This window comes from Microtus oregoni, unplaced genomic scaffold, assembly GCF_018167655.1.
Source record: "Microtus oregoni isolate MIOR12 unplaced genomic scaffold, Mior012 000000F_ref0000247, whole genome shotgun sequence".
Classification (NCBI taxonomy): domain Eukaryota; kingdom Metazoa; phylum Chordata; class Mammalia; order Rodentia; family Cricetidae; genus Microtus; species Microtus oregoni.
In genome coordinates this window covers 67,262,563-67,288,344 of record NW_024543059.1, presented here as the reverse complement: position 1 = coordinate 67,288,344, position 25,782 = coordinate 67,262,563, and the positions used below count along the sequence as shown (strand labels likewise).

The 25,782-nt window shown below is 40.7% G+C and overlaps 1 protein-coding gene across 1 annotated transcript; it reads left to right on the top strand.

Moving 5' to 3' along the window:
- Positions 1-361: 361 nt before the first annotated feature.
- LOC121450022 (alcohol dehydrogenase 6) lies at positions 362-25,396 on the top strand. The gene is made up of 9 exons (XM_041654689.1): positions 362-427; positions 8,373-8,474; positions 10,065-10,206; positions 13,800-13,887; positions 14,007-14,223; positions 16,111-16,371; positions 17,730-17,865; positions 22,144-22,282; positions 23,496-25,396. Exons 1-9 carry the CDS (start codon positions 410-412, stop codon positions 23,518-23,520), a joined length of 1,128 nt encoding a protein of 375 aa, XP_041510623.1. The 5' UTR covers positions 362-409; the 3' UTR covers positions 23,521-25,396.
- The last annotated feature ends 386 nt before the right edge of the window (positions 25,397-25,782 follow it).

Here is a 25,782-nt window from a genome sequence, read left to right as displayed (position 1 = left end):
ATACTCTAAACTATTGGATAGGAAAGCACAAATATGTAGCAAAACAATGAATATACAAGGAAATTATCAGGCTGTAAAAGAGAAGAGTGGGGAAGAGGGAAGCTCCAGAGCAACTGAAACATCTTTACTAGGTGGTTATCTGTAACTCGGCTTTATACAATTAATGCGCTTTTCTCTATTCGATATATTGTAATAAAAGATAAGAAAAGAACTAATTAAAAAAAGCTCTTGGTGCCAGCTTGAACTATGACAGTACAAATGTCACAGAAAGAATCAGTCAGGCATGTGATTGGACAACCAACCAGCAGGAATGCTATTTATTCAGAGTTCTCAGCACACGATACAAAGCATTCTGGGCAGAGGTGAAAGACCAGTCAGAAAGACTTCCAAAGCAAGCTTCCTGAGGAAAATGGGCACCAGGGGAAAAGTAAGTAAACAACCTGTATCTACATTTAGCTTCTGCTTCTGTTGGGTCTCTGCACATTTACTGAAGATGCTGCCCCCCAGGTTACAATCAAGGCACAGCAAATTAAAGCCAACTAAAGGGAGAGGAACAGTCCACAAGCTAGAAATTGGTTCTAAGAAAAAGCAACTCTGGATTTGCTGAAGTCTTCTTGGGTACTCACACATTATTTAAATGAGGATGAGGGGAAAATTAAGTTACCTCTGCTCTAAGCATCAATGCAGTGTGTGTATTTATAGCATGGGAATGAATGGGACAAGGTAGATTACTAAATGCTGTGTATATGACCCCATGTGAGGACACCCGAGGGCTTTACAACATAAAGAGAAAGAAAGTAGTAAGAGTATAGATGGATTTTTTCTTACTTATATTTTGAAATTTCTTGTAATGAATGTATACTGCACTTGTAATAGAAGAAATAACAATTTAAATTATAATTAAATATTCAAAGAACAATTGAGAAGGTTTCAAATGGTTAAAAAAAATTATTCCAACAGTACAGGCAATAATAAGGACAAAGGATTATAGCCTTTCTTTCAATTTTCCTTATATTTGAAATTTAAAATGTAATTTAAGACTGAAAAAAATTAATGTAGAATTGTAAAACCTTAGGTGTTTAGTTTCCTTTCATACATTTTTACTCAATTCTCATGACGAGAACAATTCTTATTTAACTTACATTCTACTGATAAATTACCTGTGTAAGTCTCACTTCCCAGATCTTTTTACCATCTGGAGACATTAGATGTTCACAGGTCAGTGGGTTTATAATGGGACTTTCTTCTCTAACAGTTTCAGAGTGGTAAGAATATCTGTTGGTCCAATGACCACACTTTAACTTCTGATTAAACTTTACCATACCATTATACATTAAATAAAAATAACAAACTGCTACAAATGACCTTCTGGGTGTTCAATAACCACACCTGGAGACTACACCGATGTGGTCAGAGGAATTAAAAGAGAAGATGTCTTCACCATTGTCCTATAAGGGCAACTAAGTCCCAAGGAACTGTACAACATCTTTTGAAATGTTATGTAACTGTGGGGAACCACCTGCTCTCTTGTCCTGCATGGTCTTAGATATATCACTGAGTGAACTCTAACAAGTGTCCAGTCTGTAGAGGATGGTCAACACAGGAAAGACTGATGCCACACTTCCAAGTGAAACACTGGTCAAGCAAGGCTTTGACTTATCCTCACATAGATGGATGAAATGGCAAAGGAAAGACCAGCTGAGCCAGGGGCTTCTCCTGAGGTCAAGTCATGCCTGAGGACCAACTTCAGCTGCCCTTAGAAGAAAAAAAGGAAGGATTAATTTTGGCCCCCTACACAGTCTTAAACAGTCAGCTAAAGGTATAACCAGAATGAAGACAATCCGTGTTTTTTAACAGTTTAAGGAACTACAGTCCTCAGACATGGTATGATAAATTATTTGTACAACATTCTCACTAATGGTTCTATTCCTGATAAATATATACATTGCACAGACACAGGATAAAACCCTTAACTTACTTCAACACTGCAGTGTTTATCTGCAGGGGAAAAGGAAACAGTCCTAGATTCTTAGTTATTGAGGCCAGCTCTGTGGAAAGCTGTGTTTTCCAACTACCGAACACTATCTCCAGAAGGGCACGTCTCAACTCTGACCATTCATGGACAGTGACCAAAGGATATTGCCACATGTCCTGTTGTCAAACTAGGGTTTGAAAAATTATTCAGGATGCCCAAATGATGTCCTTGGAACACTGCGACACAATTCTGCAAAAAAAAAAAAAAAAAAAACCACTCTTCACTCCTCTTTTAGTTTACTAGTTAGTTGCCACTGTCTGGTTGGGACTCTGGATTGTGGCATCTAGATTTCAGTCAGGTGTGACCCATACTGTCCACGTCCACTGGGCATTACACCTATCCGGGCAGAGGTATCTAGTGTATCTATTACTGATAGTGGGCCAAGTACTTTACCTACTCTTACAAAGTTTCCAAGTGGTCACTCCTTGTTCAAGAGTCTAATGTAACAACAGCTGACTGTCCAGTCGCTCTTCGATCTGTCAACTATGACCTACATGGATTGAGACATAGAACAGAGAATTTCTTTGATGTTACCCTTCGACGAGATTCTACTATGAAGGTTCTGGTGCACTGTCCAGCCAGCTACAGAGCTATGTTTCACCATGCTAAGTAGGACTTAGGTTATTTATAATGTGGAAAATTTGTCTTCACTAACTTTGTCTCTTCTTCATGAGAACACAGTAAAAGAAACTCAGTGGCTGACTTCTGAGCTTAAATTGGCCAATGAAAGGCTCATTGAACTCATGAACGGGACAAGTGGCCTCCTCCGTGGTCTACAACTTCTGGTGACAGCGCAAAGCATCAATCTTATTGATACCTATTACAAAGCCTGCCAAGGATACTTTAAATGGTTTTCTTGCCTGTTCTCTGTCTCTAATAAGGGCAAAGCTGCCCCAACTATTCTAACTACACATTCAGTAGTTACAGTACTACTAATAGTTTCACTTGCTATATGTTACGGGTGCTACCTCAATTGTTTGGCACACTTCTAAAAAACTGCTACCATCAAATGGCTAGTAGGTTCTGAATCCTCAACATCACCTAAGCATTTCCTTGGTCCCTTAGATCATTTTAAATGTCATTTGCAGCACATCTCAAAGAGGTTAAAGATCAATATTGGTTATGTACATCCAGAGTATAAAAAAAACATAATTCCTAGTTACTTGATAGAGACCCACACCTGAAGTCATGTACAGGAAGCTAGATGATGCCTTTTCCTTGAAACACTATTAATTAAAAACTCAGAGAGAGAGAGAGAAATTGGGGCTCAGCCTGAAGATCTGAAAAGTAAAGCGGCCAGCCACTGGCTTTTACCCTCACCTCAGTCTGAAATGGCGATCCTGACTCCAGGAATCTCAGAATGAGACTGTGACTGAGAGCTGTCTCCTCCCGTTTTATAATCCTCTCTAGGGCTGGGATTAAAGACATGCACCACTGGGATTAAAAGCATGCATCACTCAGTTTCTATGGCAACTAGTGTGGTTACTGGGATTAAAGGTGTGTGTTACCATTGCCTGGCTATAAGGCTGACCAGTGTGGCTGTGTTAGTCTCCCAACCCCCAGGCAAGCTTTATTTATTAAAATACAATTGAAATACCACTACATATCCTAAAATCAGTTAGTACTATAATGACCATTAATATCATGACAAAAATTTAATACATATATGCATATATATATTAATCTTATTAATTTGAGATAATATTTATGCCTTAAGAAAAGTTGTTAAAGAATCAAAATAAAACCAAAGGATTATGATATTAGTGGTAATACAATAGTTCCTAAGTTTTTGGTTTTCCTTCTATCCCATATAAAGACTCTTCTGACATGAGACAGAGACTTTGGATTTTACTTTAATAAGCATGCTTGGGTTTAGAGAAGGAGAGAGCCGCACATTTACTCCAAAGCAGCTTTAATTTTCAATTGAACTGGGACTACAAAAAGACCATTTGCATTATGTGTCTGTAGAGAACAGCAGAAACAAACATTTGGGAAGATTTATGAAATTTTATCCTGCTGGAGATATGATATACAAATAGGCTAATTACTCTTTTCTTGGGACTTTTTTGTCCTATTTCTTCCCATGTCTCATTTGTCCAGTGGTCTTTAGATTCCTTAGCTGGATGCCTTCATTCTCCGGAAAAGATGAAAACAAAACCCTGCCCCAACCCTAACTTTGGGGAGGTTACCTTTCAGCAAGTTATATCTGAACAAAGGAGAAGCATTTGTTAGTCATATAAGTTAGGTTAGACTGAATGGCCAAGCTATTTGATGAAATATTATCTCTCCTAATCAAGAGGTCTCTCTTGTTCGAATCTTTATATTTTCATGGTTTCTCCTGAAATTTTTGTTTTATCTGCTAAAGCTGTTCATCCAGAGAAATAATCGTGTTTTTCACAAAAGGCACTAGATTCTTTAATTACTCTGGGAAGACGTATCCTTCATGACATCAGGGAATGACTGAAACAAATTTGGCATGGGGCCTGCAGAAGAGACCCCCAGGGAGTTTCCCAACAGCAAAAGGGTTACCTTGAATATCTTTTTTTATTGATTTTTATTGAGTGCTACATGTTACAAGGATGGAGGGCCTGCTTATTCGTCCCATCCCGGCTGCCCGACTGGCTTAGCTCCAAAATAATCACACAGAAATTGTATTCATTAAAACACTGCTTGGCCCATTAGCTCTAGTTTCTTATTGGCTAATTCTTACATCTTACTTTAACCCATTTCTATTAATCTGTGTATCACCACATGACAGTGGCTTACCAGGTAAAATTCTAACTGGTGTCTCAGGTAGAGGATCCATGGCTTCTCTCCTACCCCCCTTTCTTCCACCCAGAATTCAGATCTGTTTTCCCCGCCTGCCTAAGTTCTGCCCTATCCACTAGGCCAAGGCAGTTTCTGTATTCACTAACCAATGAAAGCAACACATGGACAGAAGGACCTCCTACACTATCTACATTTTTCTCTGCTCCCCTCCCTGTCTCTCCCCTCCCCTCTCCAACCCTCCCCCATGGTCCCCATGTACACAATTTACTCAGGAGATCTTGTCTTTTTCTACTTCCCATGTAGATTAGATCTATGTAAGTCTCTTTTAGTGTCCTCATTGTTGTCTAAGTTCTCTGGGATTGTGGTTTGTAGGCTGGTTTTCTTTGCTTTATGTTTAAACACAACCTATGAATGAGTACATGTGATAATGTCTTTCTGTGTCTGGGTTACCTCACTCAAAATAATGTTTTCTAGCTTCATCCATTTTCCTGCAAAATTCAAGATGTCATTATTTTTTCTGCTGTGTAGTACTCCATTGTATAAATGTACCACATTTTCCTTATCCATTATTTGGTCAAGGGGCATTTAGGTTGTTTCCAGGTTCTGGCTATGACAAACAAAGTTGCTATGAACATAGCTGAGCACATGTTCTTGTGGCATGATTGAGCATCTGTTGGATATATACCCGAAAGTGGTATTATTGGATCTTGAGGAAGGTTGTTTCCTAATTTTCTGAGAAATCACTACACTGACATCCAAAGGGGCTGTACCAGCTTGTATTCTCACTAGCAATGCAGAAGTTTTCCCTTTACCCTACAACCTCTCCAGCATAAGTTGTCATCAGTGTTTCTGATCTTGGCCAACCTTAAATATCTCTTGTTGATTTACATTCATTCATCCAGTGCCTGCCTTTGTCACACATTCTACATACTCCAAAAGGGAGGGGCATTCTGTTTGAATTATTCTTAGGAAAAAGCATTGTTTCTAGGAACACCCTGTTTGCAATCCCTTTTTAGATGACCTTGTTTATTGCAATTGAAACACTCAACATATCGATTTTTCTTCAAACCTCTGGAAATCACCTCTCCTATCCAAACATCATTATGGTCACGAGATTCAATATCGATTGTATCTCAGACCCATTCCTCCAAGGGTGTTCATCTTGCCTTTAAAGGCCTAATTACCCTTTTGTATTGTGCATTAGCATTTTCAAAAGCCAGAGATTCTATTATTATTCATTTAGCTTCTGAATTTGGTATCATTCTTTTTAAAACTAAAGAAAAATGAGTGAAGGTTTCTTTTGGACCCTGTATAACCTTAGTAAATGGCTCGATTTTCTTTCCTATTTCTTCAATACTGTCCCAAGTATTCAAAGTTGCTGCAAAGTATAAAGCCAGGGTGTGGTCATCATATAGAAATTACCTTTGTACATTAGCATAATCTCCTTCTCCAAGAAGTTGGTCTTGGGAGATGTCTATACCTCCAGCCCTAGCCTCATCTTTCCAACAAGTCCTCCACTGTAATTGAGGACCATGATCCAAGACTGCTGTAACCAAGCCTTTCCAGTCTTGAGAGATAATTCTATTACAAGTTACCACAAATTTAACATCTTCTCCGCAAAAGGTGAATACATGCCATATGAGATTATCACTTCCTTGAGTTTCCTTAAATCTAACATTTTCACAGGAGTCCATTCGGCTTTGAAGATACCTATCATTTGGCAATTTCTGTAAGGATGCTGGATAAATTAAATTTGGTTGCTTGAAAACCTTAGCTGATCCTCTCTAACCTTATAATATGATGCTAAAATTGGTTTTCCTTTAAATTCATCTGTATGGATCTGAATATCTCTATGATCTGTTTTATTAAGTTTTTCTAAGGCCTATATCTTGGCACTCACATCAAAGAGCTTTTTTTTTAAAAGAGATAAACCAAGAATTATCAAACTGACAATAAAGATTATCAAAATAATAATTAACATTATGTCAATTCCAGCTAAGTTAATTATCCCTTCATTTAATTGTTCCATTTTTAAACCAAGCATTGCATAATCATACAAAGACCTAACTGTCTACATTTTAATAATTAGCTAAAAGCTGTGCAAGGACTACAAAAGAGATCTGGAAGACGGCAGTTCAAGGAAATTTTCAAACTTACACTGGCTTCCCAGAGCAGGTGGCACTGAGGGAGAAACTTATCTGAAAGACAGAGACTCACCAGGTAATAGAGGACAAGACTTTGTAAGCAACTGAAACCTCAGGGAAAGTATAGAGGCCAGAGGATCTCCCACTTGATAATCTCCAAGAAAGCAAGGCTGAGGCAGAAAGTGGCAGGAAATAGGACTGCAGAGAGACAAGGAGAAGACTATGATATTCATGGATGCTGTTAAGCAGCTAGCAGAAGCATCACTTCTAATGTATTAGTCTGGGAGATGGCTGATGCAATGGTAAAGAGGGTGCATCTGAAGATGATAACACCAGCCAGTGGAGCAGAAAGCCCTTTTTCAATGGGTCATGTGAAAGGCAATATAAGGGTCCAGACCCCAGAGAAGTAGGAAGAAAGTAGAGGAGGGCACAGATTCCAGAAAGTGTCCAGACCCCAGAGAAGTAGCAAGAAAGGAGAGGAGGACACCGATTCCAGAAAGTATCTGATTGCTAGCAATGAGGACAGAGAGAAATTAAGGTTACTTCCTGGGTTTCTGCCTTGGGTGAATGATTGAATTTTATGGTTGAAACAAGGAAAGTAAATTGTGTACTGTGTCCTCTAGGGTACAGATGAGAGAAAGAATGTCTTGTTTATATATTAACATGTTGAGTTCACAGTATATGGAAGACAGTCAAACAGCATAAAAATGCTTATCTAAATCTTTAGGGGAAACCTGCCCTATAGATACAGTTTATCCAAGTCATTTACACAAAAGTTGTGACTGAATACATAAAAATGGAAGATAATTTATAAGAAATATGATGGGTTGATATCTGAACCCCTAAGAACTGCTTTTGCATCAGGAATCTCTCCAATACCAATCTCCAACGATTCCATCACCATTTATTGATTGCCACCATTATATGGACTTTACTCTTGCTCTATAACTCAGTGCTTCCCTCCTAAATCCCTCATATCTAGGATAACAAATAAGCCCACATTATAATTTCATTACAACTCTTAAGTAACTAGTGGGTAATTTCATTCATGATAAAAAGCAAATGCTTAGCATCTAACCAAGAGTGGTGGCATGTGCCTATATTGGCAGCCCAGGAAGGTGAAGGCAGGAGGATCACAAGATCAAGGATAGCCTGGGCTACATAGCAAGACTCTTACATATATGTGTGCTTTTCTATAAATATGTGTTATTTGTTAGACCAATTTAAATATAGAGGCTGAAAGCTTAAGAAAAAATTGTATTGGTTTAACAGCCACCATGAGTATATATTTAAATTTTCCAATTCTTTTATTTTTCCTCTTGAGTCTAGTTGAATTAAGTACTTTCTAGTACTGATTAATGTAAGAATCTCTCACCTTTCAGATCTGCTAAGTCTTCCTTTCTCCCCTCATCTGCTCTACCCAGGTGATCAAATGCAAAGCCGCTGTGCTCTGGACACCTGGGGCCCCAATGGACATTGAGGAGATAGAAGTGGCCCCACCAAGGGCAAAGGAAGTTCGAATAAAGGTAAAACAAAATCCACATTTCCACGTCAAACCCAAAGCTGTTCACTGTAAATTATATCCTTTACAGAATTTCCAACTCAAAAAGAAAGCCACATTTTCCTTCTGTCCAGGAAAAGTTTGGGAGGGTTGGTATCTGTTCACACTGCTTAGTAGAATGAGAAAACTCACTCGATGGGGGTTTTCAAGCTTGGTTACACGCTTGTAAATCACTGAGCAGCTTGGAAAAATGCCAACTGCATCTCATCCCTGAGATTCTGAAGTTATGGATTGATTGGTTTGGAGAGGACATATCCTGAGATGACTCTAGCTGGCTCCCAGAGAGCTAGAAAGCAGTTCGTGTGACTTGCGGTTCAAGGTCATTAGATCATTTCCATTACAGCAGTGGAAAGTAGGTATTATTTACAGATGGACTACAGAAAGATAGTTCTAAGTTCCCTTACCCACACACACCATACCCTCCTCTCAAGGAACCTTCTCTGACGTCTATTCTCTACTGAGCGAGGAGGGTGGTATTTAACATCCCAATCGAGCACTCTCCAGCAAGGTTACAACTCTCACAACTAGTTTTAGACTCAAGACACCCAACCATTTTCTGACAAGCTGCAATGTGACTCTCTCACCTGTTGCATTTGAACCAGAATATAGAGCAAGGGAGGTGATGGCAAGCAGGAGATGGGCTGGGTGGGGATGGCGCTGCTAACGATTATCATTCAGGTGATTGTGATAAATTAAAAAAACCTGTCTGCCGAAGATTGCCAGGAACATTCCAGCTATAGTGTCAGAACCAGAACAAAATAACGAAGACGAAAACAGGTTGGTGGGTGCAGTTCTGGGTCCAGGAGGTTTGAATACACTTCCTCCAATTGTGTCAGCAAAACAGAGTTGGGACTTACACTAAAGCAGGATTGCTAACACACCTTTTAAATGTGTCTCACGTCTCTACCTTCTAATCCTATAATTAGTAGCCTTCCTCCACACTTCCGCTCTCAAGTCAGGTCGGATCTTTGGCACCATACTGAGGTGATTTCAACTGGACTCTTCCCCCTTAGACTCAAGTGTCTGAACTTGGTCCTGAGTCGATGGTGCTGTTGTGATGGTGTTACTGAGAGAGCCATGGCCAGAGGAAGACATCGGGGACAGGCTTTGGGAGTTCACAGCCTTCCCTTACATCTAGAATGCGCTCTGGTTCCTTTTCTGGTTGAAGATGTATTCTCTCAGTTTCCTGCTCTGGCTGTCTGCTGCCGTGCCCCTCTCTCCATTCCTCAGGTCTCCCTCTGAAAGAATAGCCCAGGGTAAACTCTTCCTTTTGCGAGCTGTTTGGGATAGTTTCTCACAGCAGTGGAGAAGCCACTCCCCAAAGCACGCGGTGTGCTTCCCCAGCTTCTCTTCTGAAATCATTAAACTGTGACTCGACATTCTTAGCTTGGAAATTAGTGGAGGTAGAACACCACGCTCTTTTACAGAAATAATTGTTGACAGCTATCACCAATGAGTGCTGACTAGAAGCGCTGCACTAGAAACCATCACAGAGCCGCAGACCTGAAGCTCCTTCGCGACAGAAAAATCTCAGTTCTCTGTGCTTTCCACGCAGATGGTGGCCACAGGAATCTGTGGTACGGATATAAAAAGTCTGGATGATAAAGAGCTTTCCCAGTTTTGCCCCATCATTTTGGGCCACGAAGGAACTGGAATAGTCGAGAGTGTGGGAGAAGGAGTAAGCACAGTGAAAACAGGTAGGAAGCAACATTCGGCCTGGAGAAACGGCAAGTTTTGGAGCCCACACAGCAGAAAACCAATTTAAGGGCATCCCTTACGTGTGTGGCAATCAAGCAAATAAAAAGAAAGGTGAAACTCTGCCCACTTCCCAGAGAGGATGGTCAGAATGGTCCCTAGATTACACGGCGATTGATATTAGCTTTAGTCTTCAAACTTACATTTTGAAGTGGAATGCACCCAACCTAGCGCTAACAAGTAAGGAGAGAAAAACGAATAATTAGGTAAATAAAGTGAGGGCAGTGGCCCATATTGTTTGGCTGGGTCTCTTGGATCCCCTTGGCCAACAACTTGAAGGGAGGTGGACTTTCACTGGCATTGGGAGGTTGATAGTCTGTAGCTCCTGGAGAACACTGTCACCTGATGTTTGGAAACTCCATTTAAATAAGATGTGTGTGCATGTGTGTATATATGTATAAATACGTGTGTAGATGTGTATGTGTTTATTTAGATATAAAGATATTTATTGTGTATACAGATAAGTATAAATGTGGGTACAGATGTGTAAATGTATGTATAGATATGTATGTGTGTATGGTTATGTATAAATCATATATATGCATGTTTATATGGGTGTATAGATATGCATAAATGTGTGCATAGATATATTTGTATGTATATATGTGTATACATATGTATAGATGTGTATATGTGTGTAAATATATTTATTATATGTTTATTTTTAAGCTTATAAAATAATATTTCATTATGGATTTTTCCAATTCTTTTAGTGTTATTTATCCTTTCTGACTCTTTCTCCATCTGTATCACCCTATTTTTCCCTCCCCAGTTTGGTCCTCACACTATTTCTTCCCTTTCCTCCTTCACAGCATCTTTGTCCTATGGCCTCCTCCCTATAATTCCTCCTCACTTTCTCTCCCAGGATTCCTTGTGTCTTCCTGGCTTCTGACGTTGCTCCAGGATTTTTTTTTTTTTTTTTGGTTTTTTCGAGACAGGGTTTCTCTGTGGTTTTGGAGCCTGTCCTGGAACTAGCTCTTGTAGACCAGGCTGGTCTCGAACTCACAGAGATCCGCCTGCCTCTGCCTCCCGAGTGCTGGGATTAAAGGCGTGCGCCACCACCACCTGGCGTGCTCCAGGATTTAAACTCAAATCCAAAACACAAATTCACAAACATAAGAGAACAAACAGCATTTGTCTTTCCAGGTCACCTTATCCAGGATATTTCCCAGCTCCATCCATTTACCTGTAAATGTCATGAATTCATTTTCTTTGGGTTGTGTATCAAGACCATGATCCCGTTATACTTTCATCACTGAGGAGCATATAGCCTCTATCTTACCACTGTTTTCAATAAGTGGCAATAATTATGGCTGAGCAAATATCTGTGGAGTTGAATAATGTGAGTCCTTTGGGCTTATGACAGAGAATAGTTTAGCTAGGTCATATAGTAAACAAATTTTGATTTTTTTTTAATTAAGTCTGCATGCTTATTTCAAAATGACTGCAAATCCAGAGTGGATTCCAGTCTGTGATGCCACTGACAGTGACGAAGGGGTCCCAGCTCCCCACGTCTTTACCATCATTACCTGCCAGTTGTTTTCTTGATCCTAAGCCATTCTGACTGGGGTAAGATGAAATCTCAAAGTGGTTTTAATTTGCATATCCTTCATTTCTGAGGTTGTTGAACAATTTTTCAGATATTTCTTGGCCATTATCTCTTCTGAGAACTCTCTGTTCGGGTCGTTAGCCCATTTTTCAAAATGAGTTGTTTGATTTCTTGATCCTTCATTCTTTGAGTTCTTCATCTATTCTGGATATTAATCTCCTATCAAATACGCAGCAGGCACACATCCTCTCCCACTCTGGGCTTCCTCTTCACGCAACTGAGTCTTCCCTTTGTTATACAGAAGAAGCCTTTTGGTTTTATGAGGCCCCACTTGTCAATTCTTGGCCTCAATTACTGAACAAATGGAGCTCCACTCAGGAAGCCCTTTCTTACACTGATATCTTGTAGAATACCCCCTATGCTTTTTTTCTAGAGTTTCAGCATCAGCATTTCAGAGCTCACATTTGGAGTTTTTCCTTTTCTTTTTCTTTTTTTCTTTCTTTTTTTATGGGGGAGAGAGAGGAGTAATATATATGGGTCTAATTTCAAACTTCTATATGAAAGACCAGTTTTTCCAACACTATATGTGTAAGCTGTTGTCTTTTCCCCAGTGTAAATCAGATGGCTATCGGTATATGCACTTAAGTTTGGATCTTCTATGTCTGGTTTTGTCCTAGTATTATAACTCTGTAATACAAATTTAAATATGGTATGATAATTTATACAGAATTGTTCTTTTTGCTCAGAATTGCTTTGGCTATCCTGGGACTTCCATATGAATCTTAGGATTTTGGGGGGGTCCTATTTCTGTGAAGGATGTTATGGGCATTTTCATAGGGATTTCATTGAATCTATAATTTGATATGATGATAACTTTCATGATGATCAATCTGCTAATCCACGAGCATGGGAGTCTCTTCCCTTTTCTAATTTCTCCTCCTCAATTTCTTTCTTCTCAGCTTCGAAGTTTTCATTTCAGAGATCTTTGACCTCCCAAAACTAAAACCAAAATAGAAGAGCCTAAATTCTAACAAAGCTTTTAAATTAAAATTTATAATAAATTGTTATACTTGGCAATATCAGACCATGAATCAGTCAGTTAACTCATCCCAAGCAAGACACTCTGATCTTCTCCTCCAAATTTGAACATAGAGGTACAAAGGACATACACACACACACACACACACACACACACACACACACATAGGAATATGTTTGCTCTCCATAGCCACAAAGAGAGAGATGAAGTACAATACAAAGCACAGCTTGTGGACAATCTTTCCCCCAGCCTGGACCTCATTTTTTGAGCACTGTATCTATTCTGACTCAAGCCCCACAGCAGAAATTAATGGAGAGGACATAAGATGTGGTTGAAGGCTGTCTTAGAATTCCTAACGGTGTGAAGAGACACCACAAACACGGCAACCCTTATAAAGTTAAAACACTTAATTAGGGTGGCTTCCATTTTCAGAGGTTCAGCCTATTACCATCATGGTGCAGCATGGTGGCATGCAGGCAGACATAATGCTGGAGAAGTAGTCGAGCATCCTACATCTTGACTTGCAGGCAACAGGAACTGGACTGTCTCACTGGGCATAACTGGAACACATGAGACCTCAAAGTCCACCTCTACAGTGACACACAGCCTCCAACAAGACCACACCTCTCCAACAAGGCCACACCTCCTAATAGTACCACTCCCTTTGAGGGCCATTTTCTTTCAATCCACCATCCACAAAGGCACGCAACTAAACTCTTTGCCTGGGTATTCCAAAAGTGCCTAACAAGGTGGGTAGATCTAGGGCCAGCTCCTAGAGATTCAGCCATGGCCTGGGGCTGGACAGGATGCTGAAACTATGTTGGTGGCCAAACACAATTAAACGTGGAAATAGTTCGTCATTATCACATCTTCTTGGTGCCTCATTGACATCCTAAGAAATCAGACTACTTAACACTAGCACCCTAATAAGTTACTCTGCTTTTTAGGTGACAAAGTCATCATCTTATGTTTACCACAATGTGGAGAATGTAACACTTGCCTCACTTCCAAGAACAACATGTGTAAGGAAATTAGGTAAGCCTTTATAATTTATAACTCCATCTTCTTAAAGTCTAATTCAGCTTCACTTGAAGAGATTTAAGCTTTTTAATACAACATAACATAAAGTTTGTTTCCTTTCACCTATAAAAAAGACTGTCAGGGACACATCTGATATCTGAAAGCAGCAGCAGAGTCACCTGCAGAGGGAAGATGGTGCATCAATATATTGCTATAGGCACCTTTTCTGAATACATAGTAATAAAGGAAATCTCAGTTGCCAAGATTGATGAAGCTGCTCATCTGGAGAAAGCATGCATAATTGGCTGCGGGTTTGCCACTGGTTTTGGTGCTGCGATCAATTCTGCCAAGGTGAGGGGCATTTATATTAATTTTAAAATAGAACGAGTGGGATAAGGAGGTGAAATACCTTTCACGTTGGGGCACCACATGATCATACCCCATGGAAAAACAAGCAAATAAGCTTACCTCTAAGCACTGCTAAGTTTATTAAATTAGTTGGTTGCCTTCCCATGCATTCCCTGACATCCAGGAGTATAGGTATACAGACTTCAAATATAATACATTATAATATGACTATGTCTTTCCATATTCCAGTTTGTTTAACAAGCAAAAGTGAAAGTTTCCACTGTTCTGCTGCTAAAAACTCATCAAGTTTACATTCTAATTTAATAGTATATTACTTAGCCGTGAATGTTTAAAAATGAAAGGGAGAGGTACTGAAGATGTCCTTCAAGGACAGAACACAAGCCTAGTATGCGCAAGGTCCTGGATTCAATCCAAGTACACCAATGGCTTTGTTAGGGTTTCTATTGCTATGAAGAGACACCACATTCAACACAACTCTTATAAAGGAAAAGCATTTAATTAAGGTAGCTCTCTTATAGTTCAGAGGTTTGGTCCATTATCATCATGATGGGAAGCAAGGCAACATTCAGGAAGACATTGTGCTGGAGGAGGTGAGAGTTCTTACATCTCCACCCACAAGCCACAAGAAGTAGTCTGTCTCGCTGGCGCGGCTTGAGCAGAAATGAGACCTCAAAGCCCACTTCCACAGTGACACACTTCCTCCAACAAGTCCACACCTACTCCCATAAGGCCACACCAAATAAAATTCTAAGGGTTTAAGAGAAGCGATGGAGAGGTGATTCCATTGGCCAGGGAATCTCACTCTGACGACATTAAGCTCCCTCTCTTGGAATATCACTCGAACCACCCCAGCTCAATTCTTTAAGGGGCCTTTGATATTTAAGTCTTTGCACTGTCCACTGTGTTTTAGTCTCAAGGCTCCACAGAAAGATGGGATGTATCTTCATAAGCTTTGTGTCACTGGGACAAAATACCTATAGTCGCCACACTGCAAAGAAGGAGAGACTTTGGAGATTTTAGTCTGTGACACAGTCTTGGGGGCTACCTTGGGGCAGGAAGTCACGGCAGGGAATGCAGAGTGGGGCAAAGCTGAGCTTCTCATGGTATATAGGATCAGAAAGATTATAAATGGGAGACCAAAAAAAAAAAAAAAAAAGGAGAGCAGGTATCCTAAAATCCCCTTAGGGCATATGGTCTTACAGGAGGTCTTCCTTCCACTGGGCTCCTTCAGAAAGTTTTGATACTTAATGTCAAGGGCTGAGGAGTAGGCCTTTATTTCCTGTGTCTTTAGAGCACAGTGTTCAAGATGCACACTCTATCAGGTTGGAAGGGGTTCAATTTAAATTGGTAATACACTGCATGCTACAAAGAAAGAAAAAAGAAAGGAAGAGAGAAAGAGAGAGAGCTCCCATGAGCAATGACTCTGAAGTGATTTGGTAGAAAAGAGAAAGGGAAGATTTCAAGAAGATGGAGGTGTTTGAAATAATTCCAAACTGTCTAGAACTAACAAAATACTCTGTCCAAATGAATCCTAAGATGCAGTGAAATTTCATTATGTCACTTCCATTATGCAAATTCCACGCTGGGACTTGAAACTCTCCTTGTAGGTAGGTTTTTGTTCCTGTGGTAAAAGTATCACACACCCAGAAACGGCCTGAGAAACTAAAATTCCCTAGGTGTACGTTCCTCGAAAACGCTTTCCTTCTGTCTTGTGCAAAGCAACTGTCTTGGTGTCCCAGAGTCACTGAGGACACAGAGGACTGGGGAAGAGCTCACTGGTAGAAGCTTCCTTGCTAGCATGAGACTTGGCATCACCCTCTACCAGAGAGGGGAATGTTCATGTTTGTTTTGCTTTTGATCTGTGTCCAGGTGACCCCTGGCTCCACCTGTGCTGTGTTTGGCCTTGGAGGTGTCGGTCTGTCTGTCATCATTGGCTGTAAAACAGCTGGAGCAGCCAGGATCATCGCTGTGGACACCAACAAAGATAAGTTTGCGAAGGCCAAGACAGTGGGTGCCACTGAGTGCATCAGCCCGCGAGACTTTGACAATCCCGTTCAGGAAGTCTTGTTTGATATGACGAATGGTGGAACAGACTTCTCCTTTGAGGTCACTGGAAACCCAGAAATAGTGGTATGTGGTCTTTGGAAGTGACAACTACCTGCATCTTACACTAGTTGTTGTTTGCTAGTTTAACTGAATGAACATCTTACAATTTCTTCTATGTCCCTCTAGTTAATTTTCCTTGTAGTCCATGACAAACCCACTAGGACATTCCGTCTATTTACTTTCCAACAGAATCTACAAGTCTGCTATTGTGTTTGTTTACCCCTCTGTTCCAAAATACTTCCTCAATTAAGCATAAAGAACCCCCAGTCAGAAGTTACATGACCACAGGTGGCCTGAGATGCCAAAGATTTTCAAGCCAGAACACATCAGCGAGATAAGGCTCTGCTAAATTGGCCTAGAAAACAATGAGCTTTTGTCTTTCAGTAAAAGCTTCCATGTCAGGTGTGAGCTTCTGAACCAAGCAAAGCATTTCCTCACTGACTAAATGAGTGGTGGTTTTCCTTCTTGGAGATAAACATGAAGGCCATCACACCAGACTCTGAGGAGAGCCATCTTCTGGCCTCAGAATGACGCATAACTGTTGCATGGACCCATCTTCCAGGAAGTTACATAGAAAGAAAGCAAAGAGGAGTCTCTTCCAACCTGAGTATTTTTCCCAGAATTCAAAATTTCTTCTAGTTCACTGCAGATAACCCTCTCACCCAAGGAAGCACATAGCAAAGCCTTTAGCCCAGTCTTGTTCTTAAAAAAAAAAAAAATTGTGAGTACAGATCAGAAATGCTACAGCTAGACCCAGATGCATATGTGAAGATGGTTTGAAATGCGGCTAGTCCCTCATGCTTCCTCATCTGTTCATTCCCTGACCTCCTGGGGTAGGCATGGCAATGGAGGCATCATGCCTCTTCTCACTGAAGATAACTCTGTAAGTTCCTCCTTCTGCCATGGTTTTGCCTGGGTTTTCCTCATTTTTGTCAATATAAGATTTAAGTCAATCCCCCCCCCCCAAAAAATTGTTTGAAAATAATGAATGGGAAAATGGTGTGTGATCACTTTGTTAGCATGACATACTACACAAACATCTGACTACCACTTTTGATATCTAAAAGTAAACCATCAGCTCAAACCAGCCACCCAAAGTCACAGTCCTTACAGAAACCATTGTTACTTTGATACCACAATGGTCTATAACGGTTTTCATCTCTGTTCAGTTTGCTGAATCCTAAAATCCCAAATGCTATTCTAGACAGAAACAATAACTTACCTATGATACAGAACATCTTCATAATATTGATGCTATTTCAAAAAGGACGGGAAATCAAAAGGGAAGTCATAGATCATTAAGCAGTTAAGAAGAATAAGAGTGGTCCAACTTTAAAGTATGTGGTTTTATTCTTTTTCTGTCTTACATTGTTTTACAACAGGCAACGGCCCTGGCCTCCTGCAGCAAGGACCATGGGGTCTGCGTGATCGTTGGAGCAATTGCCTCTAGGGCTCAACTCAACATCAGTAGCCAGTTGTTCTTCTCAGGACGTAGTCTGAAAGGGTCAGTTTTGGGAGGTACGTACAGAAGAAGCTGAATTCTACCAGTGAGGAGCTAGAATGAGGAAACAGAAGATGGGCCAGAAGTGCCCAAGAAAAGACATCAACCAATTCTAGATGACAGTCTTGTTTCAATGTTTAAATTTCGAGTTAAAAAGTAGATATTAACTATGTCCTCCGTCTCTTTGTAAGCTTTATTTCATACAAGGAGGGGAAAAAAGAAAAAGGCAAGTTTTTATTGATTTGCAAAACAAGCAACACAGCAGAGTCTAGGCGCTGGGGGTGGAGATCAGTGGCAGAATAGTCATGTCAATTGCTGAAGTCCTAGGTTCAAAACTACCCAAACTTCAACAGTATTAAAATCCATAGCAGTACCCCAGCTAAATTATATAAATGTCCACTGGGATTCCTTCAGGTATATGCTCAACTATTAGCAGTCATTGTCAAAGCAGTATAATATCTTATCCCAGAAAAATGATGGATTTGTACTTTTCAAGAAATACCACCAACGTGAGGTGGGGGTGCTTTCATTCCAAGCAAATGAAAATTCTTCTATCCAGAGATATAAATCGTTTCATGTAATCCTTTATTTTCCATTATTAAAAATATAAAAAGCATTAGAAAACTTTTATTTAAAGTAGAAAATAAATAAAATTATGTATTACTGCCTAGGATTCTGGGCTCATCTGCAAGCAACCTAATGTTTTTGTTGTTGCAGTTTTTAAGTTTTTAATATTTATTTACTTTAATGTATGTGGGTGTTTTGCCTGCATGTAAGTCTGTGTAGCACTTGGGTGCCTGGTGCCCACAGAGGACAGAAAAGGGTAACCAGGCCTCTGACACTAGAGTCATAGACAGTTGTGAACCATCTGGAAATCAAACTTGGGTCCTCTGAAAGGGCAGTCAGTGCCATTAACTGCTGAGCCATCCTCCCCCACCCCACCCCCAAAAAAATCCGATTTAAAAAAAAAGACTCTAGGTAATGTGAGTTCTTGAACAAAACCAGGGAATTAGGAGTTTGCTGAGCACTGGGAACTGTGATCTCCAAGTGACCAGTGACGATGGATTGTCAGACATTGAGAGCGTTACCCACTCCATTTATACAGCAAGCAAATGGCAAGACATGTAAGGGGGAAAGGCCTAATTCATCTGAACACTGCAGCTCCAGTTCCTCTATTTGGATCACTGAACAAACACCACTGCTGCTTCCCTATCCTGTGTTTATTATGACGGCTTTAATTCCAAATGCATGTGTCCAGCTAAGCTTTGTAACGTAAGATCACGTTATCTTGAACAACCCTTGTAACTAAATTCATTAAGCACTTAAACATTCACTCAACAGTCATTAATGAAGTTAATTCCTCCTATAAAGAATATAGTCCTCTGGTTTTACAGCTTCCGGCAAAGGGTATTGCTAATGTTGGCGAGACAGATCTCCTAACCTCCTATAATGTGTGAAAGAAAGAACTTCCCCTATTCAATATCCCATTAGTGCTCTCGCTGAGAAACAACACAACCTTACTTGGTTTTTGAGAAACACTGCCTAATTTTGTCTATGTACCCAGGACCTTCCTTCTTTATTCATTTCACTTTATTTTATATTTTATCTTTGTGTGTGTGTGTGTGTGTGTGTGTGTGTGTGTGTGTAAGAGGGAGGTATGTGCATGCCTCAGTGCTTATGTGGAGGTCAATGGTCAATTTTGTGGAGTAAGATTTAGTCCACCTTGAAAGGCTTCCAGGAGTCCAACTCTGTCATGGAGTATACAGCAGGTGACAACTAGCATTCAGATGTCAACCCACCAGAGGAATCATTTTCTGATGGAGGAGAATCCCATTCAGTCAAGGCTAATGGGACCACCAACTATGGAAATTGTTGCTCCTGTGTGTAACTTCACATGTGCAAAAGCAGCTGTGGTGTCTCCCTAACACTGCACTCTAGTGTGTAATCTCATGATTGTGTCTCAGTCTTATGGGCACATATATCCATAGCTGGTCAGGAAGATGACTTTTCATTAATCTGTATAATTTTGATATACAGAAAATTTACTAAGATATGCTTCATAGCTAAATATATTGTCCCAAGAGGAATGTAAGGCACGTAAAAGCCTGCTTTGTTCTTTTTACTAGAACTAACATAGAAAACAACAATTTCTACCGTGTCTAAGACAAACTACACACAATTAGCTCATTTTTACCTCAGAGCAAGTTCAAAGTAGACTTAATGTTTGTATAAACAAATCATAAGTTAAAAACTTTACAGATATGCACAAGGAGAAAGTCACAGATGCCTAACCAAGGTTTCTAACGCAAAGCAACATAAGAGACTATGTCAAATCTTCACTTGCTAAAGTCTGCACTCTGTGTGCAGATCTCTCTGTCTCACCTGACACTGTGGCCCCAGTCTCTGGTCTCAGTCTTATACCAGAAACCTTGAAACCTGTGTTGCCATGGTAAAAGTCTTATATCTGTGTTGCCATGATAAATGGCTCTATCTCTTATCATTTAACTCAGAGGCTACTTCTCCCAAGCGAGGATTGAAAGATTTCTATAATAACTTCACCCACAATCTGAGGGTCATTCTCCTTTTTTTTTTATTTTGCAATTCTAATTCCCTTGCCCTAATTTTCTCTAATTCTTTTTAGTTCAAATTCTCTGTTTTAATTCTCCCATGTTTCTTCGGATACCTAGTTTAAATACATATTTTACAGGAGGCTTGAGGCAACAAAAAAGTTACAAAGCCACTTCTGAAGTAGTCTCTGAGTTATCCTGGGTAATAACTTGGGAGCTGGACTTTCAGGACACTAAACTCAGTTCTCCAGGCTTTCCCCATAAGTACTTCCACCTATTGAGCCACCTCCCCAGTCCAGGGTCTTTTTTAATGTTCTCCCACTGAAATAATAAACAACAAGTATTTTTGCAGACATAAAAAAATACTTCATTAGATCACTAATAAAAACAAAAGAGAAATAGATGAGACTCATGGGTGGCAACAGATAACCCTAGTTAGAATTTGTGGTTACATATAGGATAATCAAGTTTTAAAATACACCTGTTAGAAGAGTTTGGGGCCGTTTTGAGAATAGGTAGAAAGGCTGGAGAACCCAACATTAATTGGAATGAAGAAAAGGAAGCTTGAGGATTGCAAAGATGGCTCAACAGTTATAAGCATGTATGTTTTACAAAGGACCAGAGTTCCTAGCGTCCACATGATGACACTAGCTTCAGGAGATCCAATATCTCTGGCCTTCTATGGTACCTGCATGCACACACACACACCACATAATTTTAAGTAATAAATAACCTTTTTCTCTTTTATAAGATAGGCTGTGCTATTGAGCACTTTTTATTTTTTAATTCTTATTTCTTCTTATGTGGGTATTTTGCTGGCATATTTGTCTACACCACATATATGGCTTATGCCCATGAAGGCCAGAAGAGGGAGTCAGATATCCTGGAACCAGAGTTACAGACAGCTGTAAACTGCCATGTGGGTATAAGGAATGGTACCTGTGTCCTCTGGAAGAGCACCAGCGTTCTTAACTACTGAGCCACCTCTCCAATCATATCCTTTTTATTTTCTTTAAAAAAATCAAGTTTGCTGCCATGATGTTCTTCTTTGCCCATAGATTATTTGGCTTGTTCATGAAGCTGCATGTCACAGCACACAAACACAGATGTGCATGTGCACAGAAATACACACCGAGGGAGAGAGGGAGGGGGGAGATGGGGAGAGAGAGGGAGGAGATGTCTATGCTTTTAGAGAGTGCGGTACTGAAGAGCAAACCTAGAGCCTCTCTCACACAGTCACGAGTTCTCCCAACTGAACTACTTCCCCCGTCCTTATTTCTAACCTTTACATTCATCTGTGCATCTCAAGACTGTGGCCTTCGGTATACATTTTGTTTGAATTCACTGGTCTACAGAGTTTGCAACCTAACACCGGGAACATGGAAGATGAGATTTCCTATTGGCTTTGAATTATGACCTTTGTGTCTGGGGCATCAGAGGTCCCATGAAGGGCACAAACCTGTTTGTGGGTTGTGTGGTTGAAATAGCCCTCATCCTGTTAGGGCAGGCTGATGGGACAGCACAACATCTCTACCAGTTTAACATTGGCCAGTCTTTCTTTTTGTCTTCCTTCCTTTCTTTTCTCCTTAATCTCTTTTTTATGGTTTGAGAATTTTAAATACGTGTATATGGTATTGTCAAATCCACACCCTATTCCCCACACTCTTTTATACTGAAATCTCATAGGTAGAATCTTTCATAAATCTGTGCTCTTTTGCGTATTTCCAGGTTGGAAAACCAAGGACGAAATCCCTAAGCTGGTTTCTGACTACACGACAAAGAAGTTCAGCCTAGATCCACTAATCACCCACACCCTGGCTCTCAACAAGGTCAACGAAGCAGTTCAGCTAATGAAAAATGGACAATGGTAGAGGTCATGTTTAATCTGTGTGTGGGTGTGGGGACAAAGGGGTTGTCACTGGTGCAAAGGCTGCAAAGACTGTCACAAGAGCTCAACCCCTCCCTGCCCTCTGAATTTTGCTTTATTGCTGTCTTATACAATGCATGATCCTGCAAGGAGTAAGGTAGTAAATATTTTTAGCTTTATTTTTAACTCAACACAGAACTAAAGGTGTCATCGCATGAAGTTATGGTCCTACTTTAGGAACACAGTTTATGGAGCAGAAGAAAGGGCTCTGTGGGTAAACACACTTGCCACAAGATGAATATCTAGTCCCCAGCACTCATTTAAAGACGGAAGGAGAGAACCGACTCCACATGGCTGGTCTCTGACCTATTTATGTGCACCTTACTTCCCGTCTGTGATAGAATACAAAAAGGAAAACTGAGCCCACTTTACAAAGAGGCAGTTGTTGTCATTTTTATTGCTTTGTTTCTGTATGGGGGTTGTCTATAATATTCCTAATTCTGATACCTATTTAATCTCTCCAGTAGAAACCAACCATAAATGATATCAGCCTTTGTCTTCATTGACGTTTCTGTTGCTGCCACGAAACACCATGACCAAAAAGAAAGTTGGGGAGGAAGGTGTCTATTTGGTGTACCCTTCCACATTAACATTTATCACTAAAAGAAGTCAGGACAGGAATTCAAACAGGGCAGGATCCCAGAGCGCATGAGCTGACTCAAAGGCCGTGGAGGGACGCTGCTTACTGGCTTGCTCCCCATGGCTTTCTCAGCCTACTTTCTTGCAGAACCAGGACTATCAGCCCAGGGATGGCACCAACCACCATTGGCTGGGCCTTCCTCCGTTGATTACTAGATGAGAAAATACCTTACAGCTGGATCTCAAGGAGGCATTTCCTCAACAGAGGCTGCTTCCTCTCTGATGACCCCAGCCTGTGTCAAATTGACGCACAAAATCAGCCACTACAGCGCTTTTCACGGCTTTAAAGCTCCTTGCCTATTTTATTACCCTGAGAGCTGCATGATATTTTGTTCAGATTCCTCGCAACTTGTCAGTCAGCCTGTTTTTTTATCCAGCCTCAAAGGAAGAAGCATGAGAATAAACATGGGGAACATAGACCTCAAAAGTCTAAAACATGAAAATTTGAATCCAAAATATATGTTGCTTCAGAAATTCCTCCAAGTTTTGTTTCTCTTCTTTTTCCTTTTTGTAGCATCCGCTCCGTCCTGCTACCTTAGTTACAAGATCTGCAGCATCCACTCCGTCCTGCTACCTTAGTTACAAGATCTGCAGCATCCACTCCGTCCTGCTACCTTAGTTACAAGATCTGCAGCATCCGCTCCGTCCTGCTACCTTAGTTACAAGATCTGTGGCATTTCACCACCTGGATTTTGCATATCATCATGATTTAGAAGAACCGGCCACACAACACTTTTCTATGTTCTTGCCTTGACTCATTCTGCAACATTATATCAGGTTCCCTCACCTGACCACACCATCAAAATTGTTTTCACATGACCCCCGGCCATGCCAGTGCCATGCAGGACAGCCTCCCTTTCACAGCTACGCTAAGGTTGATGGGAACCACCCAACGGCACATCCTGCAGATGAAGGCACACCAAGATGTTCCACAGGTGCAGCTGTCTCTGCCTCTGGACCCACATTTCTTCAGCCACTGGATCTTTCCCACACTGTATGCATCTACATGTGAAGCTTGGCATATTGTCCACGAGAATAAGAATTCCCCTGGAGAAGCTACTGGAACTGATAAACAACCGAGCAAACTTTCGGGTCACAAGACTCAATAGTGTGGTTATATGGCAATAGCAAGTTATCAGATACGGAAATCCAGGAAGCAATCTCACAGTTACTGTGAGATTGGTCCCTCAGATAATAATGAGGAAGAAATTTATCCCAAGATAATAGATCTCGACAATTAAAAACTATAAAACATCACAGGGTATAATGGTGTCCTTCTTTAATCCAAGCACCTTGGTGGCCAAGGAGGGCCAACCTATGTGACTTCAGGGCATGACCGCTGACATAGCAAGTTCTACATAACTTGATCATGATAAGCTCATGACACAAATATATACATATTTAAATAGATAAAAATGAAAGCCATTCTTTGTTCATGAATTATGAATTACAAGAATATTGTTAAAATGTCTGTACTTCCCACAGGGGATCATAGGAATCATGGGTGATGAAATCGGAGGACCACAGTGAGCCAGCCCACCCTTTGATGATGCAGTCCACCCTTCGATCATCCTGGGAAAGCAGGCCCTGCCCGTCAGTGGACACGGCAGAAAAAGAGCTGGCCATGACCCTCATGGGAGAGCTATTCCTCCTTCCCCCACACTGCACTTGGGAGTGATGGCCCCACCCCTCACTATAGGATAGGAAGAACTGGCCCTGACCGTATGGGCAGAGGGGAGCTGGTTTTGCTGCTTCCCTGAGTTGGGGCAGCCTCAGTGACCTGGAGTGACCAGCTCAACTACTGCCCAGGCCCACAGGTGGGCCTTTTGGGTTGGCGCACCCTAACATCTACGCTGTCTAGGACCTGCTGGAGCTCATGAAGGTACTGTTCCTGTGGAGAGATGCCCACAGGATCTCCAGGACCCGGGATGGCTTCAAGGTATCTGAGAGGAGTTAGGTGAGGATCCACTGACGATGCTGTGCCAGAGACCAAAGGCCTTGAACCACACCAATGACTCATTGCAATGAACCTGTGAAAGACAAGTGTTACACAAAAGGACATATTGTGTGACGCACCAGGACTCCCAATGTCACTAGGATGAATGCAGAGGTGTTGCAGAGGCGAGAAAGACAGAGGAGTAAAGAGGGTTTTTTTTTGGTTCGGTTGTGTTTGGTTTGAATTTTTTTTTTTTGTTTTTATCTGTGGGGGACACTGCAGGGGTGAGAAGAGGATATGGGGGGATTGGGATGTGAGTGGAATTGGGGTGCATATTGTGAAATTCCCAAGAATCAATAAAGAAATTATGCTAAATATTAAAAAATTTTTAAATGTCCATACTACACAGAGATCTACAGATTCAATGGTACAGAATCTTACCATAAATACCAGCAATATTCCTCACAGATAAAAATAGCCTTCAAATATATATGAAACCCAGAAAAATGCAAATAGACAAAGTAATCGTGAGCAAAAAGTAAAAAACAGGAGCCATTATGATCCAAAATATACTGCTGAGTCCTAGTGACCACAGCAACATGGTTTGGCAGAAGAAAGAGAATCATAGACCAATGGATGCAAACAGAGAGCCCAGAAAAACTAAAGCGTGTGCAGTGAGCAGGGGAAGAGGTTGCTAAGAGGATGCACAGGAGAAGGGAGGTTCTTTTCAATTCTTGATCCTAGAAAGTTAGATGAAAAACGAGATTTTGTTAATCCATTTTATCTTTTATTTTATTAATTGTTTTTATTGAACTATATATTTTTTCCCACTCCCCTCCTTTACTCTCCCCTTCTCTTCTACCCT